Consider the following 23,869-nt stretch of genomic DNA (forward strand, 5'->3'; position numbering starts at 1 on the left):
GTGTTTTCAACAAATTTTTGTCCTTTTTAATTAATATCAGTGAATTATTCAACAACAAAACATTCATTAACGCAACAAAAGATTAAAATCACTTAAAACTATTTAGTCATACAGTTCTTAACAATACTCTATTTTCCTATTGTGTTTTTATGTAAATATGTTTAAGTCAGAGCTTTTTCACACACCTGTGTAGCCTTAAAAAAAACACTTATTATAGAGACTAATTGGGGAAAATGCTTCATTTTGCTAGAAACCATAAAGAATAGACTGGAGGGGAAAAAAGTCATGTGGTCTGATGAGTCCAAATTTACCCTGTTTCAGAGTGAGGGGTTCGTCAGGGTAAAAAGAGAGGCGGATGAAGTGATGCCACCCATCATGCATTGTGCCCAGCGTAACAGAGTGTGGAGTGTCATGACCTGCTTGTTGGTCAGGTCAAGGCTCAGCAACATTATGTGCCAAAAACAAGTATGTCAGCTGAAGACCTGAATGTACCGATTACCTGATGACACGATGGCATATTCCAAGACGATGCCAGGTTTCATTGAGCTCAAATTGTAAGAGTGGTTAAGGGAGCATAAGATCATTTTACTCATGGATCAGCCACCAGACACCAGAGTCCAGACCTTAACCATACTGAAAATCTTTGGGCTGTGCTGGAGAAGGCTTTCAGCCCTCTGACTCTCAACAGAAGCAAAGGGTTCATCAAGTAGTACTGTTTACTGCACTTTGTAGTAGATCTGTTTCAATAGAAAATGTTGCCAATGTTGGTAGAAAAACTTGACAGCATATCTATACAGTTTTAAACACATTCATACTTAGAAGACTTAAATAGTAGTAGGACAAAACATTACAGAATCAGTAAAATCCATTTAAACAAAATTTTCTGCAAAAAACATGTAAATTGATAAAAAATATATTTTTTTCCCTTCTATTTAGGTATATGTATGTTTAAATAATATAAAATTCTATATTGGGAAATGGCCTGTGGTTTCAGAAATTTGGCCAACCCTATAGATTAAGATTCCCCCATACACACTATATATATATATTTTTTTTTTTCTCTTTTGCCTTGCAAAAGAATTACACCATAAATTTTCGATACATTTCTAAACCCAAAATGGCTTTTACTTACTAAGACAGCGTAATTAACTTAAGCATTTGGGTTACTGTGGCTGGTTTTCTGGTTGCTCCCGCCGAGAGGTGGCCATAGCAGACCATCCGATCCGCACACAACTTGGCACAGGTTTTACGTCAGATGCACTTCCTACCACCGCCCCTCCAATTTTAACCAGAGCTGCATCCAGTGTCTGGGGTTTGGGGCATTATGTGGGGATTAAATTCAAGCCTTCCACATGAGCCCAACCACTGAGCCACCAATGCCCTCATTTGTTTTAATGTACACTTTTAAATTACTCTTTCACAGATTAACCATGTCTATACTGTACTGCGTTTCTTTTATATAATGTATGCTAACTGCATTAACTTTCTCTCAACCTTAAGGGAAATGCTGTTACGGAAAAATACAACCGGCTAAGTGCGATGCCGTCTGAAATAAAGTGCCGTGGTCAGCAGTAAGGTATTGACCATTTTTTAACAAAACACAAAGAGTGTTCCTCCAACTCTTACATTTTTACAAGTTGTATTTAACTTGTTTGAAGGACAGTCCATAAACATTGACTATAGTAATGTTTATTAACTGTCCTTCAAACAAGTTAGTTCTTGCAATGACCCCCATGATAAACCAAATACCAACAACTAGAAACTACGTCCAATTAAAGCTCTCTGAACATAAAAAATAATTTCTTATAGATCACATTTTCCATTTATTAGCCTTCTTGTTTAACCACACATATCCACATGTGACTAACACCAAACTAGATTCTAGTAGATGGCAATCACTAACTTCTGACCAATGAGACTAAGAATTTAACCCAATCCTCAAAATTCTGTACATGAACCATAACATTGTAGCTTAAACATAGCATTATGTTCAGTTCCAATTATTAAGCAGTATTAGACATGTCACAAATATCATAAAAACCAAGTTTATTTTCACCAAATTGTCCAAGACACTGCAGGAATGAGTTTCCAGTGATTCTTACAGATAAAGGTGTATGTGCTGAGGTATACTTTTACCACTACAAAAGCCACTTAATTTTTTTTTTTTCAATTAACCAACAAGACAAAGGGATCTTCTAAAAACTAATATTGGGTGAAGAAAAAAACCCCAAGTTATAATTGTAATGGCCATAAACTTTCAAAAGATGGGGAGAAAGAAAAACCAACAAAAAAAACCTTACAATCCCTTTTTAGATCACTGCAGCCTGTGAGCCATGCATCTTTGCAACAGAGAGCACATGAGGAAAACTGAAAACAAGTATGCAGGAAAAGGAACACTGACAAAATTAAACAAAAAAAATCAAATTTATTATGAAAAGGATTTTCTTTATCAGAGCTCCAGGGCCAAAGGTGTGGTAAATGCAGCCGAGACGTAAAATACAACCATACAATACATTAGATTCAAAAAGGTACCAAAAAGTACAGTAAAAATAACACTTCCATCACTGGAAATGTAAAATGGACCAAAAAAAAAAAAAAAAAAAAAAAAAAGGTATAAAATGAAAACGTGAAAAGTGACATTTGCTTTCCCCGGTTCCTCAATTGTGGTCTGTACAAAAAACAAAAACAAACCAAAAAAAAAAGGAGCAGAAGTCCAGATTCTGCCTACATCCAGTAAAAGTAAAAGACTGAAGCCCAGGGGTCGGCTGGGATCAGGTCACAGGTTCCTCTCCGGCACCACCTTTAAAGAAAAGAGAGAGAAAGATTGAGAAGAAAATTTCATGCAAAAAGGTTGACTGAGTTCATAGTTCGAATGTCATGTGACTAAGACTTCTTGCTTTTAGAAATGTGCTGTGTGTTAGTTCATGCTCATAATTAACATTACTCGGAAAATGTGAAACAAAAGTTTTGGGTTTCCATTTAACCGATACAAAATTTCAGTTAATTACATTTAAGCTAATGACAACACTGAATTCTTTTAACATTTATTAATAAATTAGTAACATTTATTAATTAAATACCATATGTATAAACTAAGGAAAAGCAATAGCACTTATATGGGCAAAGAGGGCAAACCGCCCTTGAATTCAGTTAAAAATACACAGACAATCATACTAGATTCACTGAGGTAACCCAGACTACTGCCAACAGTAAAGTTCCATCTAGTTCTGAGCTTGTTTTCTGTCAACAAACCCTGTCATATACAAAGATCAGACTGCGCGACAACAAAGTCAGTTACACGACATACCTGCACAACATGATCAGTATGGTTTGTAGTTATTCTGGTGGCCGCCACGTCTTGGAGTTTTTCCATAATTTGTGCTGCCCTGGTCTGGAAATGAATGAGAGAACAAGATCAGAGGATATAAAATGCAGGTCACTCACTTTTGATTTGTCTAAACAGAAGCAGACTGGCAGACATACGCAGCGCTCTTACTGTAATCGTAGCCGCTGCCATAACCATAGTAGTTTGCCGAGTAGTCGTAGTTTCCGTAGCCTCCGTATCCGCCGTATCCTTGCTGCCCGCCGTATCCGTAGCCCTGGTTTCCGTAGCCCTGGTTCCAGTAGTTATTTTGACCTTGGTTCCAGTTTTGACCCTGGCCTGTAATCAAGGACATACAAATATTTCCTTGTGAGAACATTTTAAGATCTCATTCACACAAGAAAAGCTCAATACATTTAATAACATACTCTATTTTTGTAGTAATATTAGCATTTCCCATCCAATGGGAAGTTAAAATGTTAAGTTAATTTAGCCATCGCTCACCTCCACGTCCCCTTCCTCTACCGCCACCTCCAAAGCGCCCTCCACCGTACTGCTGCTGCTGATACACCTCCTTCGGCTGCGCAATCTTAATCTCGCACTAACGGGAGAACATATTTAATTAGACAATCCATATCATAAATCACAATCAGATCTGATTTAGTGCTGAACCACAAACTCACTAGGCTCTCTTTCCCGCTTGCGTCCTTGGTTCCGCTGACGTTGTGAAATTTCTTCTCCATGATCTTCTTGACCGGGTCTTCTTCCTTAAAAGTTATGAAGACAAACCCTCTCCTTTTGTTTGTCTTTGGATCCATTGGAAGCTCAACGGTCTCGATCTAGAACAGAATACAAAACATTAAACATAAGGGAAAAAAATGCATATTTGGAACTGCATAATTGTCAGGGCTCTACCTCTCCGAAGGCGCCGAAGTACTCTCGGATCTTTTCTTCCGTTGTCTCCGGGTTCAGCCCACCAACAAAGATTTTCTTGACTGGTTCCTTCTTCATGGCCATGGCTTTCTTGGGGTCGATCTGCCTCCCGTCAAGCCTGTGTTCCTTCTGTGCTAGAACCTAGCGATAAGATAAGCAACCAGACGCTTTGATATTCGGCTTTAAGGTGGGTGGGGGAAAAAATCAGAGTTAAGACTTTGGAGTGCTTTGACGGTCGCTCGAAAAACAAAACCAAAAAAAAAAAAAAAAAAAACTTACTTTTTCTACACTTGCCGAATCTTTGAACAGAATGAACCCAAATCCTCTTGATCGTCCAGTGTTTGGGTCCATTTTAATGGTGCAGTCTGTCACCTCACCAAATTTAGAGAAGTAATCTTTGAGATCCTTTTTACTAGTATCCCAGCTGAGTCCCCCAACAAACATTTTCCTAGAGGAATAAAGTATCGGTACTTCAACATAAAGATTAAAAACAATAAGGGGGAGAGGAGGAGGGTGTAGTTGCCTGAATGAAAGATGCATTAACTTTAGGCAGAGGTGGCATTTTGGCATGTAATGTGGTGGGAGGGTGTAGGACAATCAATGAAAGATGGCAAACAAACAGAACGAGGGCATGACAAAGTGCACCAAAAAAAAATTATTATCACGAGTGCACTGCAGTAAACACATTAAGACATGGTTAAAGCACTCCTAAAATTAAGAGTTTCCATTTAATTACATGACAAGCAAACCTATCCAATGCAAATGTCATTTTTTTTACCTTGATTGAAATGACATTTAATAAATTGTGTAAAAACATTGAGCGCTTATAGGACATATAACTGTTTCAAATGTTTGCATAAAGCCCTATTAGAGCCATGACCAGCTTTTGCAATAGGGATTTAAATAACCGCTTCATCCAGGCTAGGCTGAAGAACAGTCATTTACATGTAGGGAGAATTTAAATCAATATACATTTGGCAAAGAGAGAATCTGGAGCAATATAAATAAAACGTGTGAGTGTGTGAAGCAATACACATTAAAGTTACAATGTGGTCCAAATCAAACTAATGGAGCCAGTCTGTTTCTATATACAGATCACATTACATATAAATATTATTGAAAAAATTAAATCAACACTGAAAAAGAAATGGAGTGGTGTAAGCAACACCTAACCTGAAAGAGACATTCATGATGCTTTAGCCTCAGCAATGTTTAATGCAGTGCCACTTTATGGCCATGCAAGAAGTAACTAGACAAGAATGGTTATTATAAAATGCATGCACCAAAATATTGCATTCCTGCAGAATTAATGTTAGTGTTCCTAATACTGGTCACTTTTCATTACAAGCTTTAAGAGCAACTAACTTAAGTATATGATGAGGGGTTTGTTCTCAGCACAAATATGTTTGAGACTCATAGCATTTTATTCCTTTTCTTAAAGTTTACCCCATTTTAGGATTCCCAACTATTCACCTGACAAAATATTGTTTTAAAATGTATTTTAAAGATACAAAATCCAGTCTAAAAAAGGGAAACTAGAAGCAGGCAAAAGAATGGCAAATATTGATGCATACGTCCTATAATAAAACTTAAATTCTTGCATGTTCAGTGTATAAAATGCAGAGCTGTGATAGTAGCTGTGAACACATACTGCCCCCTGAGGCATACGTGATTTCTGCGTTGTAGAAGACATACATGCATGTTTTGCTTTTCTTTTTTGTAAATAATACGGCGCGAACCTAATCAGAATCAAACGCGCGTGAAATCGACTCCGAGTCGACTCTTCGTTCCAAATGCCTAGAGTAAAGAAGAATCGATTCGCTGTCGCGTGCAGTGCGCGAGCGCCCTTCCCCCGTTAGAGCGATACACACATGGCGCGAACAAAAGACGACGGGAAAAAAAAAAACTCAGGGGTGTAAAAACAATAGGACTCAGACGCGTAACGTACCCTGCATCTTCTTCGCTTTTGCTCGCTTCTATCCGGCCTCCATCTCCGTCCTGAGTGCCGTCTCCGGCTCCATTGTTCTCCCCGTCTCCGGCCTGCAGCTCTGCGCTCTCGCCGCCCTCGTAACCCTCTGCTCCATTCTCTCCACCTTCATACCCGTTCTCCTCCGCAGTCTCCATAAACTGCTGCTCTGCGTCCGCCATAGCGTCTGTTTACGGTCTGGTTTGGGGGGAAAACAGAAAATTCGAGAAAAACGTTACAACATTATATAACAAAAAAAAAAAATGACCGCGCGCGTGCACGCCAGCTTTAGTTTCGGCGACGCTTTTTTTTGGCCACCATTTTGATTAGCTTAGCATAGTCCCGATAACAAATTTTATAAAAGAAAACAATTAACTACATCGCCAAGCATAGTACATACTACGCTAAACAACAACTATGAAACCACAACAAAACCCTGTTGTACTAGACAGAAATACATTTAACCTCTTAATTTTAAAAATAAACTAGAAAATTTCACCGCTACAAAGATTAGCCGCAGATGCTAACCACCATGCACCGCACTTTCAGTTATATAACCGCGCTCGAGCCGTACTTCCAAACGATTTTTAACTAAAGAAAAACAATAAATAATCTAAATATAAAAACATTATCACTTACAAGAAATACGGAGGTTAAAATAATACCTTAAAAGCGACACGCTTTTCGGGGAGGGGAAAAGAAAAAATCCGTCGGGTATTGAGATCCTCCGTAAAAAAGGACTCTTCCTTATTGCGCCGACCTGTAGAGGGTGTTATATTACTGGACGGAAGAATGGGCATCCGAATAAGGATGCGTTCCATTCGATGATTCAATCTGCCAGTCATAGTAGACATCCAATAACAAGCGCGCATCTGACGTCATCTGGTAACGCCCCGAACGCGCTACAATCCGAACCTCTGCTGAGCCTGAGAGCAGAGTGCTCATGTTTTACACGCAGGGTTTGTTTGGTTTTACACAAATGTGCAAATGAATTGTTCACAAACGAAAATAGATAATTTTACGCTTTGCAAATTCAAACTAGAACCTGTTTTATTAAAACATGAAAAGTACTCCTTATTTAAAAACGGCTTATTTATCTTATGAAAAAAATACATGATACATGACAAATAAATGAAATAGTCTCAGACCTTGGAGCCATTTCCTTCCATTACCTGAGGAAGAAAACCTTACATCTCTCTCCACATTCAGAACAGATAAACCCAATGTACATAATTCCAAACTATTTGGCATTATTCAGAATCCGGACAGTAATGTTCTTCCTATTTACTGGATCCCTAAAGCTTTATTTTTTTAATTGTAAAGTTCTCCAACACGTTCAGATGGAGGAGGTCAGGCTACAACATGAGATACCTCAGAGCAGAGAGCAAACACGTCCAGGTTCACCAACAGCTTTTACTCCAGCAGCTATTCACGCTGGGGTGAAATACACCTAATACCACCACCCGCTCCATATCAACACTGAGAATAGACCTGTCACTACTATATATTTTTTATTCAGTCATTCATCTTCTATACCCTTCTATACACTGTGTACAGGGTCGTGGGTGCCTGTAGCCTGTCCCAGGATACTTAGCGCATAGGGTGGGGGCACACCCACACACAACAGGCAATATGGGAACACCAATTAACCTAATCTACATGTCCTCGTACTGTGGAAGGAAACTGGAGTACTCTGAAAAAACCTACCAAGCATGGAGAGAAGACGAAAACTCCACGCACACAGACCCAAGATAGAAATCCAACCAGCGTGAGGCCACAGTGCTAACCACTATGCCACCATGCCGTATGACTATATACTATATATATATATATATACCCTCCCATTTTGTCCGGGCTTGGAACCGGCACTACATTCATAGTACCCACTGTATGTATATAGTGGCGCAAATATGTATTTATTCAGCCACCAGTTGTGCAAGTTCTCCCACTTAAAAAGATGAGAGAGGCATGTAATTTGTATCATAAGTACACCTAAACTATAAGAGACAAAATAAGAATTTTTTAGGAATTTATTAGCAAATTATGATAAAATTTCATTTCAATACTTTGTTATATACATTTAGGCAGATGCTCTTATCCAGAGCAACTTACTTTTTTTTATCTCATTATACATCTGAGCAGTTGAGGGTTAAGGGCCTTGCTCAAGGGCCCAACTGTGGCAACTTGGTGGTTGTGGGGTTTGAACCTGGGATCTTCCGAACCATAGTCCAAACCAAAGAGTCCAAAGACCTGGCCCCTGTTGGCAATGACAGAGGTCAGATGTTTTCTGTAAGTCTTCACAAGGTTTTCACACACTGTTGCTGGTATTTTGGCCCATTCCTCCATGCAGGTCTCCTCTAAAGCAGTGATGTTTTGGGGCTGTCGCTGGGAAACACAGACTTTCAACTTCCTCCAAAGAGTTTCTATGAGGTTGAGATCTGGAGACTGGCTAGGTGACTCCAGGACCTTAAAATGCTTCTTACGAAGCCACTTCTTCGTTGCCCGGGCAGTGTGTTTGGGGTCATTGTCACGCGAAAAGTCTCAGCCATTTTTCATCTTCAATGCCCTTGCTAATGGAAGGAGGTTTTCACTCAAAATCTCACGATACATGGCCCCATTCATTCTTTCCTTTACACGGATCAGTCATGCTGGTCTCTTGGCAGAAAAACAGCCCCAAAGCATGATGTTTCCACCCCCATGCTTCACAGTAGGTATGGTGTTCTTTGGATGCAACTCAGCATTCTTTTTTGAAAAAAATTACAAGCCTCTCTCGTCTTTTTAAAAGGATGAACTTGCACAACTGGTGGCTGACTAAATACCTTTTGCCCCACTGTATAGTATATACAGGTGCATCTCAATAAATTAGAATATCATCAAAAAGTTTATTTATTTCAGTAGTTCAATTAAAAAAGAGAAACTCCTATATTATATAGATTAATTACGCACAGTCTAATATATTTCTAATGTTTATTTCTTTTTATTTAAATGATTATGCTTTACAGCTAATGAAAACCCAAACTTTAGTATCTCAGAAAATTTTAAAATTGTGAAAAAGTTAAATATTGGAGACTCACGGTGTCACACTCTAATCAGCTATTTAACTCAAATTAATATATATACAAATTAATATAATGGAAGTAAAAAAATGTGATAGAAAAAGGCACACAAGCACAGGGAGGACACCCGCAGCCTTGAGAGGATTGTGAACTGATGCCCATTCAAGAATTTAACAAAGAGTGAACGGCAGCTGGAGTCAAGAGTCACCACACATGGACGTATCCAGGACATCGACTAAAACTGTTGCATTCCTTGTGTCAAGCCACTCTTGAACCAAAGAACCTAAGGAACCACTTTGATCAGAATGTCTTACCTGGGCTAAGGACAAAAAGGACTGGACTGTTGTTCAGTGGGCCAAAGTCCTTTTTGTCCTCTTCACTTTTTTGCAGGACTTGGCACCAGCTCACACTGCCAAAAGTATTAATACCTGGTTTAAGGGCCATGTTATCCCTGTGCTTGATTGGCCAGAAAACTTGCCAGGCCTAAACCCCATAGAAAATCTCTGGAGTATTGTGAAGATGAAGATGCGAGACACCAGACTGCACAACGCAGAAGAGCCAAAGGCCGCTACCAGAGCAACTTTAGCAGTGCCACAGACTGATCGCCTCGATGCTATGCCACATTGCTGCAATAATCCATGCAAAGGAAGCCCGGACAAAGTATTGAGTGCTGTACATGTTCATACTTTTCAGCAGTTCAACATTAAAAATATGTTAAAAATCTTTTTTATTATTGGTCTTTAGTTATATAAAAATTTTCTGAGATACTGAATTTTGGGTTTTCATTCATTGTAAACCATAATCATTAAAATGAAAAAAAAAAAAAACATTTAAAATATATCTGGCTGTGTGTAATGAATCTATATACGAGTTTCACTTTTTGAATTAAATTACTGAAAGCTCCTTTTCAATGACATTCTAATTTATTGAGATGCACTTCTCAGATAGACTCAGGTAATCCTTTGTGCCCAGGGCCATAAGCTGTTTTAACATCTCTTTACACTGCCTAAGGACATGACTGGGATTCTTGGTCATGATGGTTCCTCAACCACTACTCGGTTATACAAGTAGCTCACCTTCGTAACAGACTCACCTTTCACAGTCATATTTATATCTACTCGTCATGCACCCTAATTTGCATTGACTTTCATTTCCATTAGTCTTGCACCAGATGCTTTTTGCACTGCTGTCCTCAGTTGCGCATCTCAGTTTGCGCTATTCTGTCCACTGAATATTAATTTTCATTACCTATATTTGTTCATATTCACCTTATTCTTTTCATATATTTATAAATACACATAGACAATATTTGCATTGAGGTATATACTGTACACTACTGTTTTTATTTGTGGTAGAGGCTAAACTGCATTACTATGCATAACAATAAAGGTAAGTACAGTATGTATGTATGTACTGTATGTATGTATGTATCTGTCTATCTATCTATTTAATATTTATTTTTTTTCTTTTCCTAAATACACAGTATGTAAGATACAAAAAAAAACACTATACTGTATATACTGTATAGACAGTGTATTAATATTTGATATATTTCTAACACTTTTATGGAGCAGTATGGCCTTTTTTCTTCTACCACCATGCTTACCCCGGTTCTCTGCATTCCCTTAACTCACAGTTGACTGAACTAGTTGTTATCACCTGTTCTAAAACCGAAAACTCAAGAGTTTCACACAGCAGAGTTTTAGAGTTTCACAAATCAGATTTAGTCAGCCAGAGCTCAAAGTTTGTTAAACCTGCTTCCTGAAATTCGTCAACACATTAGACTTTTATAAAGGGTATCATATAAAGTGCAGTGAGGGCTTAGTGATTATTATGCTGGACCACTGATCAGAAGGTTGTTAGGTCAAATCCCTATACCACAAGCTGACTGAGTGGGATTTTGAGCAATACCCTTAAGCCTCTTTTAGTTAGGACAGTTTCTTTGGATAAAAGTGTTTAACAAATGAAGTATACCTGACCACAGATAAGTGAATTCATGAACACAGTCAGTAATGTCTCAATGCAGATTGATTTTTAATAGAAATTATTTTTAGCTGGAACAATATCTGTCTGAAACCCTAAAAGTAAAGCTGTTCTCAATTATGTTCAAGCTGCATCTTTATCTACAGTTCCTCCACTTATTTTGGGTTTATTTGGGTTGTTTTGAATCAGCCAGTCAGCCAGCCATGTCTATAGAAAAATATAACAAGGCTATAGATTAGATTAATAATAATTATAATCATAATCATAGTCATAATAATCATAATCAGTGATGTTAGTCACCCATTTCATCTGTACTTACACATGGATCGATGGGTTTTGTTCTGCACAGCTCAGCAAGGCCGGTGAGGAGTGTTGGATTTATATACCTGCTCAGGTAATCTGTGGCAGCTTCACTCATAGGAATGGCTTCAATTACAGCTAGGATACAGATATGAAAATAAGGACAAGACTAACAGAAGGACACTTGATTGGAAAACAGTTTTTAAAGAAAACAATTAATGAAATTTTTCTTGTTCAGAATTATTGGCACTACAGTGTACTATTTTGAGAATTAAAATTTTAAGAGTTTGAGAAATGACCAATACGCTCCCATTTAACCAAAAAAAACAAAACATTTTTTTCTTAAAATAAAATGAAATAAAATTTGACACTGAACAATTCCTAAATACAAAATGCTAATAAATTATCATCTTTCTTGTTCGTCAGTCATTTAATTGCTGCCTTTAACAAATATGATTTTCCATACATGTAAAACTTTGTCTTCCTATACAGTATACTACATATATAATATATACGCACACTGACTGGTCACTTTAATAGGAACACTTTGGAAATTGTCTGGTCCAGATTTTTGAAATAAATAAATAAATAAATAAATGTACCCACCAGTCCAGTTTAGCAGTGCTTTATTGACATGAATGTTAAAAAATTCAGTTATAGAGTACTGATTACATTATAAGTAACATCTATCAGCATTTATAAACATTATAAACATATTAAATATGTTTTACCAAAAACAACCATGCCTGTCAAAGTCAATGGGGTCACACTTTGTTCTTTTGCCCAATGTTTAATGTGAAAAACCTCTTGTTCTGTATCTGCACGATTACGACTGCTTTTGCCTGACTTACCAGAAGTTTCTATTAAAGTGGCCACTGAATGTGTATACATATCATTTTGCAGACATGTATAATACTTACAGTTGGGAAACATGAACCTGAGTTCTCTTTCGGCCGTTGAAAATGTTTCGCTGCCGTGCACGGCATTCCTCAAGTCAGACGTCCCGAATCTAGCTCTGAGGCTGAGGGTGAGCAAACATTAAACACATAAAATAAAGTCTTATTTATTCATTCATTCATTACCACTTGTGTGTTTGTTAATTTGCATTCCAGGACGAAAAGCAATCCACTTTTACTTTGTCTGTAAAGACAGAGCGCAGGAATTACCTTTAACAGTATTTTAGGAATAAAAAGCATTCGTTACCATTTCGGATGGGTTTGTCTGGCCTTGACGCTGTTGCTTGGTCCCATCAGATCTTTCCAGGTAGCGATGGCATGATGTCTCGCCAGAGCAAGTGCCATAACTGGGCCAGAGCTCATAAATGCTGTCACACTTGGAAAATATGGCTGTCCGTAGTGCTGGGCGTAGAAGTCACTACACTGCTCGGGGCTCAGCTGAAGCTTACGTTTCTGTCGCATTGCAAAATAACAAAGAATCAATATACAGTATACGATCAAATAGCTTCACAGCGATTTCAATTTAAGGAGGACGATTGAGTAAATTAGACAAAAATTATCCGCACGCCGATTATATTAAAACTTCTATTGGCCTCACTGTCTTATCAGCACTTTCTGTTTAAGTCTACTGTCTCCCCAGTCACCGCTGTGCAGGTGTGAACGTGTTACATCAGTTTATTTGTAACTGCGTGTCAGCAAAAATGGATGATCTTCTTGTGATCTGAGCAAAAGAAGAGCAGCGTGTGGTGATTAGTGTTTTTTGTGGTCTCAGGGTGTACCTGGTGCTGAAACAATTCACTGAAGGGCATAAACAGAGGTGTTTGATTAGCTTCAAACTAGATTTAGACCAATGGGGAGGTTTGGACACCTCTAAGGAAGATGAAAGTGTCTTAAAGAGAATCATTACTGGTGACGAGACACAGATTTATCACTATGGGCCTAAGAGTAAACGACAGAGTACGGAACGGAAATGTCCTCAATCGCCGACTGAGAAAAGCTGGAAAATTCATCAACACTTACAGTTTTCTGGAACAGTTTTCTTAAGAGTTACAGTTTTCTCAAGGGTCATGAACATTATATCAGGGAAAAGGTTCAAAAAGAGAAGCCCTCTCAGAAGATTCTCATTGATTACCGCAGAGGACTGCTAGCTAAGGGCATCACCCTTATTCTTTTCTATTGCTATAATGTTGTTTTGCCATTTTGATGCTTGTGCGTTATTAAAATTGAACACTTATACTTTTTCTTGACTAAATTTCTAACAATTTGTATTTATGTGATCTGGATACACTAATACCTGGCGGTAGAGCTCCTGGCCCTACCTTGGCAATTACTTTTCAAATTAAAATAATAAAATAAACTAAAATAAATAAAAATGCGATCTGTGATATGAAACCTAATTTAATCAGTAAATACATTTTCACTGGAGTACATTATTGGGACATTTAACACCCCCAAAAATATATTTTTTTAAATAAAAGCATTTTTTAACTTGAGCACATTTTTGTTTTTTATTTAATATAAATAAAAGAAAGGTTTTGTTTGTACATCGTTCAAAACTAACTCTTTTAATGATATCTTTACATTTCATACATTGGAGGACTTAACACCAGTCTTATGTGTGGGATTTAATAATCTACTTTAAAATAAGCTACTTGCTCAATGTAAACAAACACCTGCACTAAAATGCATTCAACTAATATCTAAAATAGATATTAATTAGAAAAAATAAACTGAATATTTTTACTGGATATTAGTTATATATTTTATACATATTATCACGACTGAAATAATAGCTGAAGTGGTATAAGTGGATTTTAACACACAACCCATTTTAAGACAAAACTTTATCTTTATCAAATCTACTTTTCTTTGATTCACTCTCCGATTACCGAACAGGGAGTGTATTTGTCTGACGATGAAAGAAGGACAACTTAGTGTAAACAAAATGTAAACATAACCTATTCTATAGCCTTTCTTTCCCTTTGATTGTAATAATATGAAATGAGCTGGCTACATTTATAGTTTAAAAAATTAAGGGGTTGTTCTTTGTTGCAGACAGACTTGTACGTGGACTTCAACGTAAAATAATATCACTGATTACATTAAAGCTGATCAGCTTATTCTTACCTTTAACCTGTTAACTATTTCTACAAACTCTTTGACAGTCAACAATAGGGACATACGCTGGAACTTTAATAATTTTAAGTGAGTAAAACTTTGACACCTTATGTATAAACTTCACATCTCTTTGCCCATTGCTTGGTGCTGTATTTGACATGACCACCAGAGGGAGCTATTATGATTTTGATTGAGTATTATTATTATTATTATGATGATGATTATTATTATTATTAATAATAATAATAATAATAATAGTATTATTATTGTATATTGTTATATCTATTAATATGGTGTTAATTAATTACATTACCTGCAGAATAGTGAATCCTGACTTAAGTATTATATCCTCGATTTGATCTGCTTTCTCTATAGCGTCGGGTTTGATCAAAGCCAAAGTCCTCTCTACATAGATGCGGGGTGAGGGCATGTCCCGATGCCCCAGGGTGCCCTCCTCCATCTCACTCTCCCTCTGTCACGCGGAAATCACAAAAAAAGTGAGAAACTCTTTCACTACACAGCAAAGAGAGGGTCATCTCACTCAGCGCGTGCTGTTTCTGCGCGGTTGCCTAGTTACAGAGCCTCTATGTCCCAAGACCCGCCCCACACTGTTGACCGCTTTCTGATTGGTCCATGTGATTGTCGTTTGCCATCACGTGACTATTATGACGCTCCTTTTACGACTGTTATGACTAATATGACGCGCGGTCATGTGACTCTGGAAGGTCGGAAGTGAAAAACAAAATGGAGGAAATGAGACAACGAAAATGAGCATTGTTTTTAATCAAGCCTATTATTTTCCAGGGTAAATTATATATTAATAAGTATGAACATCCAGTATTAAATAAGTTTTTCAAGTAAGCAACATTTTCATTAGAATTCTCCACCTGACATCAGCTCGTTTCCATATTTAATTGGGTAATTTTTTTTCATATCAAAATTCATGACATGCAGATTTAAAATTTTCTACAGTAAGTTACAATAAAACACTGCCAGCACTATAGAAGAGTTAAATTATTGGCCTGCATCAAATACCAAAAAATAGATAAGGAGTTTTGAATTGATTGGAATTTGGTTAAGCATGGTCAGAGGCATTACAACATCTATGGGCCGTACTAAAACTTCAAATTTGTGGAAGAAATGTGGCCAAAAAAAAATTAAAGTAAGAGCATTTCCACACACAATGTGATGAGAACTCAAATGATGTGTCCATAAGAACACTTTTAGTGAGACTAATATCAAGAAATAAAATCGCTAAAGAGCATTAAGTTTGGACTTTGGAGCAATGGGAATAAAAAGTCATGTGATCTGATGAGTCCAGATGGAGTCTATTCCAGAGCGATGGGTGCATCGGGGTAAGAAGGGAAGCACATAAAACAATGCACCCATCATGTATAGTGTGGTTGGAGGGGGATCCGGGTGTTGCTTTAGTTGCCCAGGTCTAGACTCTGTAACATCAATGCATGTATGTGGCAATAAAACAAAGTCAGATGTATTTTTGCAAGTTTTAATGATTTGCGTTCCAAATTTACTCTTAATTCAGTTGACCTTTTCCGTTATTTTCAGATACGTCATTTCGTTATTGCCCAAAGCTCATCTTTTCCAAACATCCCTTCAAAGTCTCTTGTGGACTCTTTGTTAGAAGTACCCTCCCATCTACAAGGTCTTGTTTTAAGAATATATACAATTATAATGTCTTTAAAAAATGCAAGAACAGACAAGATCAGAAGCAGGTAGGAGAGCGAGCTCAGTATGCAATTTTCAGGTGTGTGTGAAGCACCACTAAAGCCATGTGCAGAATTTGCAATATTTGGTGTTCCAGGTGATGAATCAAATTTGACTAAAAGACAACTAAATATCATTGCCTTTGCATCCTTATTGGCTCGCAGACAAATTTTATTACATTGGAAATCTACAAATCCACCTAAAGTATCACAATGACTTTGGGATCTGATGTTATACCTACATCTAGAAAAGATTAAACATTCAATCAGAGGTTCCCATAAATTCTCTTATGTCTGGCAACCCTTATCATATTTTACTGCCATAAAGGTACTTCCTTGACATTGTAATATTCCTGATTATGGTATCCAGTCTAATTTATCCATTCATGTATCTATTCATTTATTCATTTTATTTTAACTTTTTCCATTTGTAATTATTTATATTTATTTATTTATTATTATTTTTTAAAATATATTTTTTCCATTGTTATTCAACTATTGCATATCTATCTTTGTTATATTTTAATCAATGTCCTGATTAATATTAGGCAGTATGTTCGGGGTTGGTTGGGGAGGGTTTAAAAATGTAAAAATACAGTCTCTGTACAAATAATAGCAAAGTCAGATGTTGACCTTAATGTACTGAATGATCAGATTATCACATCGTTGGAGTTTTCCAACCCAGATTGCACAGGCATATAACAAGACTTTAATTATGAAAGTGAGGTTCTGGGAGCACACCGCACTGTGCATATATTCATCGCTATACATGACTTTTTTTTGGCCGGCAATGTACTTATTTAAACTTGGTTCATATAGAAGTCATCTTGGGTAACAGAAACCAAAAATCTCATCACATATACTTTTATTTACACTTAAGCATTTGGCAGACGCTCTTATCCAAAGCAACTTACATTTTTATCTTATTATACATCTGAGCAGTTGAGAGTTAAGGGCCTTGTTCAAGGGCCCAACAGTGGCAACTTGGTGGTTGTGGGGTTTAAACCTGGGATCTTCCGAAGCGTAGTCCAAGGACTTAACCACTCAGCTATTCCTGGCCTGGCTTATTTTTATTGAGAACACCAGGGAAATGTCAACAAGCTAAGAAGTTACAAACTTGTAAAGTGGAAAAACTACCAAAAAAAAAGAGACAGCACACAGAGATATGTTCGTAAGTTTTTTTTTTTTAATTAAACATTAGAAAATTCTTTCTATCGTGTTCCAATGGTGACCTGCCACACTCTGATCAGATTGTCAGTGTAGCCAGCAAAGAGTGTCTGTAAAGAAGAACAGGGAAGATGATGAGAACATGGGTAAACTATTTACAAGAAAACAGCACAATTCCAACGCAGTCAGTAAAATTCTCCCCTCATAATTGCAGGACTCTCACCATGTGGGTTCAGAGTTCATGTGATATTATAATCACTGGGGTCTCCTGGACCGGTACTAACACAAAACATAACTCATACCTGTCCATCAGCAGACCAGGCCAGAGAGGTGCACTGCGGTGGCTCGGCTTTGCTGTTGGTGCTGATCACCTCCTGTCTGAGTTCATCGACGATGATCTTCCCCTCGAGGTCCTGCAGGAACAGAACACACACATCGTAAGTAAGACATGGCCCAAGAGACATCGGGACGCACTTACGAGTTGATCAGAGCTCTCAGAAACAGCCTCTTTTATCATCACAGGATTGCAGACGGCATTTGGGTTTCGTCACAGAATCTCTCACGCAGATTTCTTACCAAAGTTTTATCGGTTTATGAGAAATACTTTAAACTACCCATGTTTAAGAGTGTTGTGGTGCTTTAATGACCTGACCTAGACGTCCGTGCGTGCGTGTGAGTGAGTGAGTAAAGTGATAAACAAGGGGCTTACCCAGATCTTGATGCTAGGGCCGGTGGCAGCACAGAGCCAGTAGCGGTTTGGGCTGAAGCAGAGGGCGTTGATCGTGTCTCCTCCATCCAGAGTGTACAGGTGCTTCCCCTCGTTCAGATCCCACAGCATGGCCTGGCCATCCTGTTAGAAACAAACACATGAGAACCTGAACCACACTGTTTAATGAACACCCCCTCCCTAAAAGCCTGACGCGTGCTCAGAAACAGCCTCTTTATCATCACAGTGACACAGATGGCATTGAAGTTTCATCACCACACTGAAACCAGACCCTGCAGAAAACACTGGAATTCATTTTTTGAACAGCTGATGCTGAAACATGCCACATGCCCTTCCTGATACAAGCCTCATCCTGTTTGCATCCAGTGCCTGGGTTTGGATATTGGATGGGACTCGAACCCGGGGCTTCTGCATGTCTAATTTGATATATTGAGTATTTTATACTTTTTTTTTTAACCCTATGATACCCTTGATGTTTATATTAGAGCATATAATAGAAGTGTAATTTAATTCCTGTCATATTTACACACACTATACTTTTATTGTGAATTTACTTGCTTTGTACACTGTTTACACTCCTTACCAAATACACATTTTATTTATTAAATAATATAATAAAATAAATCCTGTACTTTACTGACTCCTAATTACAGTGGAGTTCCTTACAAAATATATAATCATACAAACCGAAATAACACTGATTATTTATGTAATATTTGATTATGCAGCAAATTAATAAATTAAACAAATTAAATAATTTGATATCAGTGCATGCTTGTTTATACTATAGTTCCTATATGAATAATTTCAGACATTTATTGTATTTAGTTAATTTTCTGAAATTAACTATATATGAAATATTACTACACTTGTGTAGCAAATGCTTTAATTGTATTAAAAAAAATCGTCATCAGCATGTTGGCAGTTTTATGCTCAGGTTTCTTACAAAATATAAAACACCAGGTGAGTATTTTATTTAAATATCAATTTTTAATATATTTATGTTACAAAATTTAATTTAACCACACAGAACCAGGATTCTTGCTGTTCACACTATAGAACCTGTTTCTGCACACAAACTTAAAGTCTGTGTTATGCAGTCGTACCTTTCCTCCAGAGGCGCAGAGCGAGCCATCAGGAGACACGGTGACGGTGTTCAGGTAGCCTGTGTGCCCAATGTGGTTGGTCTTCAGCTTGCAGTTGGCGAGATTCCACACCTGCACACACACACGGGGAAAATACGCAACAGGTTACAGCACAACAATACACAACAAGGAAGGACAAGTATTTTAAAGAAGCTAAAAAAGGTCTCATTTCAATCTCATCCTAAAGTAAACGTGGGAAACGCTTTAGTTTATATAAAGGACAGTTTTATTTGCTTTTACAATAAGATCCCAAGTGCGTAAGTTCTGATAAGCCAAATTTATTTTTTTATTTGTACATTACTGCATTTACTCTTTGTGCCTGGAGCAGGGGCCGAGCTTAAGACCAAACAGCACCACCTTGGTGAATTGCAAGCTCGAACCGTTCCAGAGCCAACACACAAATCTCGCCGTGATTAAATCAATTAACTATGTCCACCCTATGTTTAACTGCTTTATACTCTGAGTCCCTTTTTTTCTCTATTCCTGCGGTCTGGTCCGAGTGACCCGAACCCAAGTCTGAGTTTACACCACAGGACTGCAGAACTCTAGTCTTTTAACCATACTAGTTTAAGATTTTTTTATATTTGTACTTCTCTTGAGACCTGATCATCTACAAATGATATCCAGATGACATTCATCTCCCAACTACAAGCTATTTTTGACTTGTCCTGGAGCACGTTTGTAAGTCAGTTTTACGTGCGAGTCTTTTACGCCTTCGACACGAATATACAATGTAAAACATACCGATCCACTCGACTAAACCTGTTCCCTTTCCCCACATTGCCATCATGTGGCCAAAAACTGTAACCACGCCTTAGAAAATGCGTTGTCTCTGCACCTTTAGATCACAAAGGGAATCCCAGATGCCATTTTGTCTCAGAGCTGTTTTCCACTGTATTGGACTGAACTGTGATCAAAATCAGGATTATTGAAAATTAGGACCAGCTTTACGGATTTATGAGAACCTATTACCCATCATAATTGCAGGACTTGTCCTCAAAGCCCGAGAGCTCAGACAGAAAGTCAGTGTTTTAGTCATCGGGTAAAAGAAGTGGAATCTACAGAACGAGGTTGTGTTAAACCATAAACCGTAGTGCTTTTACCTTGACCATCTTGTCCCAGCCGCAGGACACGATGATGGGGTTGCTGCTGTTCGGGGAGAATCGCACGCAGGACACCCACTCTGAATGGCTCTCATCCTGAAAGAGACAAATAAATTTACATTTTCCTTATTAAAACGCTTATGTAGGGATTGATTAGAATTTATTATAGATTATAAAAGACTGGACGCTGACCTGAATGGTGTACTTGCACACTCCCAGGGTGTTCCACAGCTTGATGGTTTTATCCCTGGAGCCAGACACGATCTGACGGTTATCAGCGGAGAAAGCAACGCTCAAGACGTCTTTGGTGTGACCGACGAAGCGGCGGGTCGTCGTGCCGCTGAAGGGAAAAACAACATTTTTTTTTTTTAAAGGACACTTATTACTTTCAATGGTTACATTTGAAGCTGTATTTGGGGTTTCTAGCCATTTTTAAGAAGAACATTTAAACTATTATCAAAAGACGTATAATAAAAAGGGATCTGGTGAGGGATCAACTGATTACATTTTTAAAATGCGGCTATGAGGATATTTCCTACAAGGATCACAAAGACATGTAAAGACAAACTGAGACGTTCTTTAGTAAATTATCGTTAGTGTAATCAAATTACTGTGGGACATGAGAAATTAGGAAATCTATAATCAGCTTCAAGGCGGTGTGATCTTCCCAGTGTTACATCATGACAAGCAACAAAATTATTTACGAAGTCATACTGTAACACGAGGAAAAGTGGGGGGACACTTCAGAACATACCGCCACATAAACGACTCCACTATTAAGCGTTTACGTGTTTCCTATAACACGCACAGGGCGGGGTTTAGGTTAGTCTGACACGCACGAGACGTAGGGGCGCAGACGTCTCCCCACCTGATCAGACCCTACACTCACGTGGTCAGGTCCCAAAGGCGCAGAGTGCCGTCCCACGAGCCGGACAGAGCGAACTGCCCGTCGGAGGAGATCACGACGTCACTCACGAAGTGAGAGTGCCCTCTCAGAGCTCGTTGGGGGACGCCATAGTTCGTCTCGTCACGGGTCAGCTTCCACATGATCACCGTCTTGTCTGAGGGGGAAAAAATAAGAAAAAAAAAAGTTGCCGAGTTAAAAACAGGGCATGCACACAACACACAGATCAGATGTGACTGAATAATATTCGTTGTACTGATGCCCGAGCAAGCTGATGGCAAGAATTTAAAGTTAACTCGAGGCTGGCAACAAGGATCAGAGGCAGAATAGTATCTGAAATTACACACTCAATGTACTATTCTAGATCGTTCAGAAGTTTCAAAAAGTTTTTTTAAAGGCAAAATAGAGCGCCTCTGTGTCGTCATTATTACAGTTCGACCTGTAAACCTGATGTTTCGAGTAAATAACGCTGTTCAGTGCAAAGCATGAGGTGACAGGGAAGTACGTTTGTACTCTGGGTAAAGACAGAGCTATGAGATATAAACAGGAGTAAACCCTGGCAGGTACAATTATTATTCTTCCTTGTTGTTTAACGGTCTCATTCTCTCTCATCTTCCTCTTCTATCTTCTTAAAGCTTTTTTTTTTTTTTGTCCAGCATTCCTAAAAAAACATTGTGCTTCCTTCCATGAGTGAATTAACTGAACTCACCATCTGGCACTTCCACAAACCTTCTTCGACATCTTCCTTCTCATCTTAGTACCACTGCACATCAGCTACATCTCTCTCTCACCAACCTCACCCAAATTTCCAGTCTGGTTTCCTCAACAACAAAAAAAATGCACCGGCCAGATCCAGGTCTCATTCTCCCTCATCTTTCCGGCCATTTAAAGGCCATTTTTTCCAAACCAGCTTTCTTTTCATTTAAAATAAATAGTGCATCCTTCTTTGAGCTTGTATTGTATCTTGAACTTTCGACACGTTTCCCTTCAGTAACACTGTTTTTAGTTGGAGTTCTGCAAGTTGCATCACTGCCACGTATAACTCTCAGATTACCTCAGTCCCCTTTAAAGCCCAAACCTACTCCAAACAAACAACGTTAAACGGTTCCCTGTCTGTATCAGTGACTCCTCATTCTGAAGGACTCCTAACATTACTTTATACTCTACCTAGCTCTCGGTATAATGCACGTTTCAACTTGTGACGTCAGTATTAACACTATAGTCTCACAGGAAGTGAAAGAAAACACATTCCTAATTAATAAATTAAAACTAAATATCAGAAAATCAGTCGAAATATAACTGAGGTAACGTTTCCGTGTGGGATTTTTTTCCTACTTTATTACAGGGTTGCCAGCTTGTGACGTACTTAGCATCGGAGGTTAGCACGTCTGCAGCGCTATCCATTTTCAAAAACACACATGTATTAAGCATAACCTAACTCAGTGTAAATATACACTTTATTTAGTATTTTTTTAATTAATGTTATTTTTTTATCCTTGTCATTACAGCGGAGCGGTTCTCAACAACCTGGCAACCTGCCTAGCCTGTGCGCGCGTTCTTACCCCTGGACGCGGACAGGATCATATCGGGAAACTGCGGCGTGGTGGCGATCTGAGTGACCCATCCGCTGTGGCCCTTCAGCGTGCCTCTTACTGTCATCTGTTCCGTCATTTTCTCTGAGTTTTATCACAAACTAAACGCCAGATGGAGAAGGATTGTACCGGAGAGCTGAATTCTCTCCGCTCCTCTCACCCTGTGGCGACAGGAAAAAGGACAGAGCACACCGGAAGCAGAAACTTTGAGCGCGTTCTTCTTCGTTTGTTTTTCCAAAGGTCATCTATAGCACGCATACCGCCATCTGGTGGATGGTTACGGGAAATTAGCATTTGTATATAAACCGATCAATGAACCGGTGTTATGCGCTAAAATGCTCTCCTGCCATGGATTGCCCCCCACCCCCATATAATCGCTATCAAATATTACATCAGAACATAAATTCATAGGTTTACTATTATCAAATATGATATTACTCTTATAATGAAGACATGCACGTGACAGCCGTCAAGAACATTAATACACATTCTTCTATAATGTTTATTTTGTAGCACATTTATTTTTTAGGGGTTTGTCATGAAAATGCAAATAAATATTGTTTATAATTTTTAAAGTAATTTTATTATAAAATAAACAATATAAAAGTATGCATGTTGTATATAAAAATATTAATATTTAATTTTTTTATATACAACATATATATTTCCATATTGCTTATTTTATTTGATTGTCTCATGTAATTTGTAATTTGTAAACCATTAACCTATTAATTTATGTTCTAATATAATATTTGATAGAGATTGTGTTGGGGGCGATCAATGGTATGGGGGAATTTTAGGGGGAACAGCTTTTTTTGATGCCTTACTCACAGTTCAGTCTTTGTCAGCACAATATACTGCACATGAAGCTAT

At 38.0% G+C, this 23,869-nt stretch overlaps 3 protein-coding genes across 5 annotated transcripts; all 3 read right to left on the bottom strand.

Annotated features, from left to right (window-relative positions):
• Positions 1–2,029: 2,029 nt before the first annotated feature.
• Positions 2,030–7,008, bottom strand: hnrnpaba (heterogeneous nuclear ribonucleoprotein A/Ba). 2 transcript variants are annotated; one of them, XM_053506322.1, is made up of 9 exons: positions 6,887–7,008; positions 6,204–6,419; positions 4,535–4,703; positions 4,238–4,396; positions 4,006–4,161; positions 3,827–3,923; positions 3,497–3,661; positions 3,308–3,391; positions 2,030–2,800 (listed from the first exon to the last, which is right to left on the bottom strand). In XM_053506322.1, exons 2-8 carry the CDS (start codon positions 6,401–6,403, stop codon positions 3,321–3,323), a joined length of 1,017 nt encoding a protein of 338 aa, XP_053362297.1. In that variant the 5' UTR covers positions 6,404–6,419; positions 6,887–7,008; the 3' UTR covers positions 2,030–2,800; positions 3,308–3,320. The 2 variants fall into 2 exon arrangements, with proteins under 2 accessions (XP_053362297.1, XP_053362296.1); XM_053506321.1 differs by having other exon boundaries at positions 6,861–6,993.
• A 4,279-nt stretch (positions 7,009–11,287) lies between these two features.
• Positions 11,288–15,188, bottom strand: nme5 (NME/NM23 family member 5). 2 transcript variants are annotated; one of them, XM_053506354.1, is made up of 5 exons: positions 14,948–15,188; positions 12,764–12,969; positions 12,481–12,581; positions 11,580–11,698; positions 11,288–11,467 (listed from the first exon to the last, which is right to left on the bottom strand). In XM_053506354.1, the coding sequence occupies exons 1-5, from the start codon at positions 15,092–15,094 to the stop codon at positions 11,384–11,386; spliced, it is 657 nt and encodes a 218-aa protein (XP_053362329.1). In that variant the 5' UTR covers positions 15,095–15,188; the 3' UTR covers positions 11,288–11,383. The 2 variants fall into 2 exon arrangements, with proteins under 2 accessions (XP_053362329.1, XP_053362330.1); XM_053506355.1 differs by having other exon boundaries at positions 11,576–11,698.
• Positions 15,189–17,522: 2,334 nt separating this feature from the next.
• rack1 (receptor for activated C kinase 1) lies at positions 17,523–23,181 on the bottom strand. The gene is made up of 8 exons (XM_053506158.1): positions 22,967–23,181; positions 21,390–21,561; positions 20,693–20,840; positions 20,501–20,596; positions 19,359–19,469; positions 18,235–18,375; positions 17,828–17,938; positions 17,523–17,635 (listed from the first exon to the last, which is right to left on the bottom strand). Exons 1-8 carry the CDS (start codon positions 23,073–23,075, stop codon positions 17,570–17,572), a joined length of 954 nt encoding a protein of 317 aa, XP_053362133.1. The 5' UTR covers positions 23,076–23,181; the 3' UTR covers positions 17,523–17,569.
• Positions 23,182–23,869: the final 688 nt, after the last annotated feature.

This window comes from Clarias gariepinus, chromosome 10 (genome assembly GCF_024256425.1).
Source record: "Clarias gariepinus isolate MV-2021 ecotype Netherlands chromosome 10, CGAR_prim_01v2, whole genome shotgun sequence".
Lineage (NCBI taxonomy): Eukaryota > Metazoa > Chordata > Actinopteri > Siluriformes > Clariidae > Clarias > Clarias gariepinus.

What these genes read in the sequence shown, in the direction of transcription:
- hnrnpaba (XM_053506322.1), bottom strand. Translation starts at nt 6,403, where the DNA reads ATGGCGGACGCAGAGCAGCAGTTTATGGAGACTGCGGAGGAGAACGGG. An exon ending in AAAAGCGAAGAAGATGCAGG is followed by an intron (nt 4,704 to 6,203) that starts GTACGTTACGCG and finishes TTATTCCTCTAG; the next exon opens with GAAAATGTTTGTTGGGGGAC. An exon ending in CAAGCGGGAAAGAGAGCCTA is followed by an intron (nt 3,924 to 4,005) that starts GTGAGTTTGTGG and finishes TTCTCCCGTTAG; the next exon opens with TGCGAGATTAAGATTGCGCA.
- nme5 (XM_053506354.1), bottom strand. Translation starts at nt 15,094, where the DNA reads ATGGAGGAGGGCACCCTGGGGCATCGGGACATGCCCTCACCCCGCATC. An exon ending in CAGGTTCATGTTTCCCAACT is followed by an intron (nt 11,699 to 12,480) that starts GTAAGTATTATA and finishes TCTGTATCCTAG; the next exon opens with CTGTAATTGAAGCCATTCCT. An exon ending in CAAAACCCATCGATCCATGT is followed by an intron (nt 11,468 to 11,579) that starts GTAAGTACAGAT and finishes ATTTTTCTATAG; the next exon opens with ACATGGCTGGCTGACTGGCT.
- rack1 (XM_053506158.1), bottom strand. Translation starts at nt 23,075, where the DNA reads ATGACGGAACAGATGACAGTAAGAGGCACGCTGAAGGGCCACAGCGGA. An exon ending in TGTGCAAGTACACCATTCAG is followed by an intron (nt 20,597 to 20,692) that starts GTCAGCGTCCAG and finishes TGTCTCTTTCAG; the next exon opens with GATGAGAGCCATTCAGAGTG. An exon ending in TCTGCGCCTCTGGAGGAAAG is followed by an intron (nt 18,376 to 19,358) that starts GTACGACTGCAT and finishes TGTTTCTAACAG; the next exon opens with GATGGCCAGGCCATGCTGTG.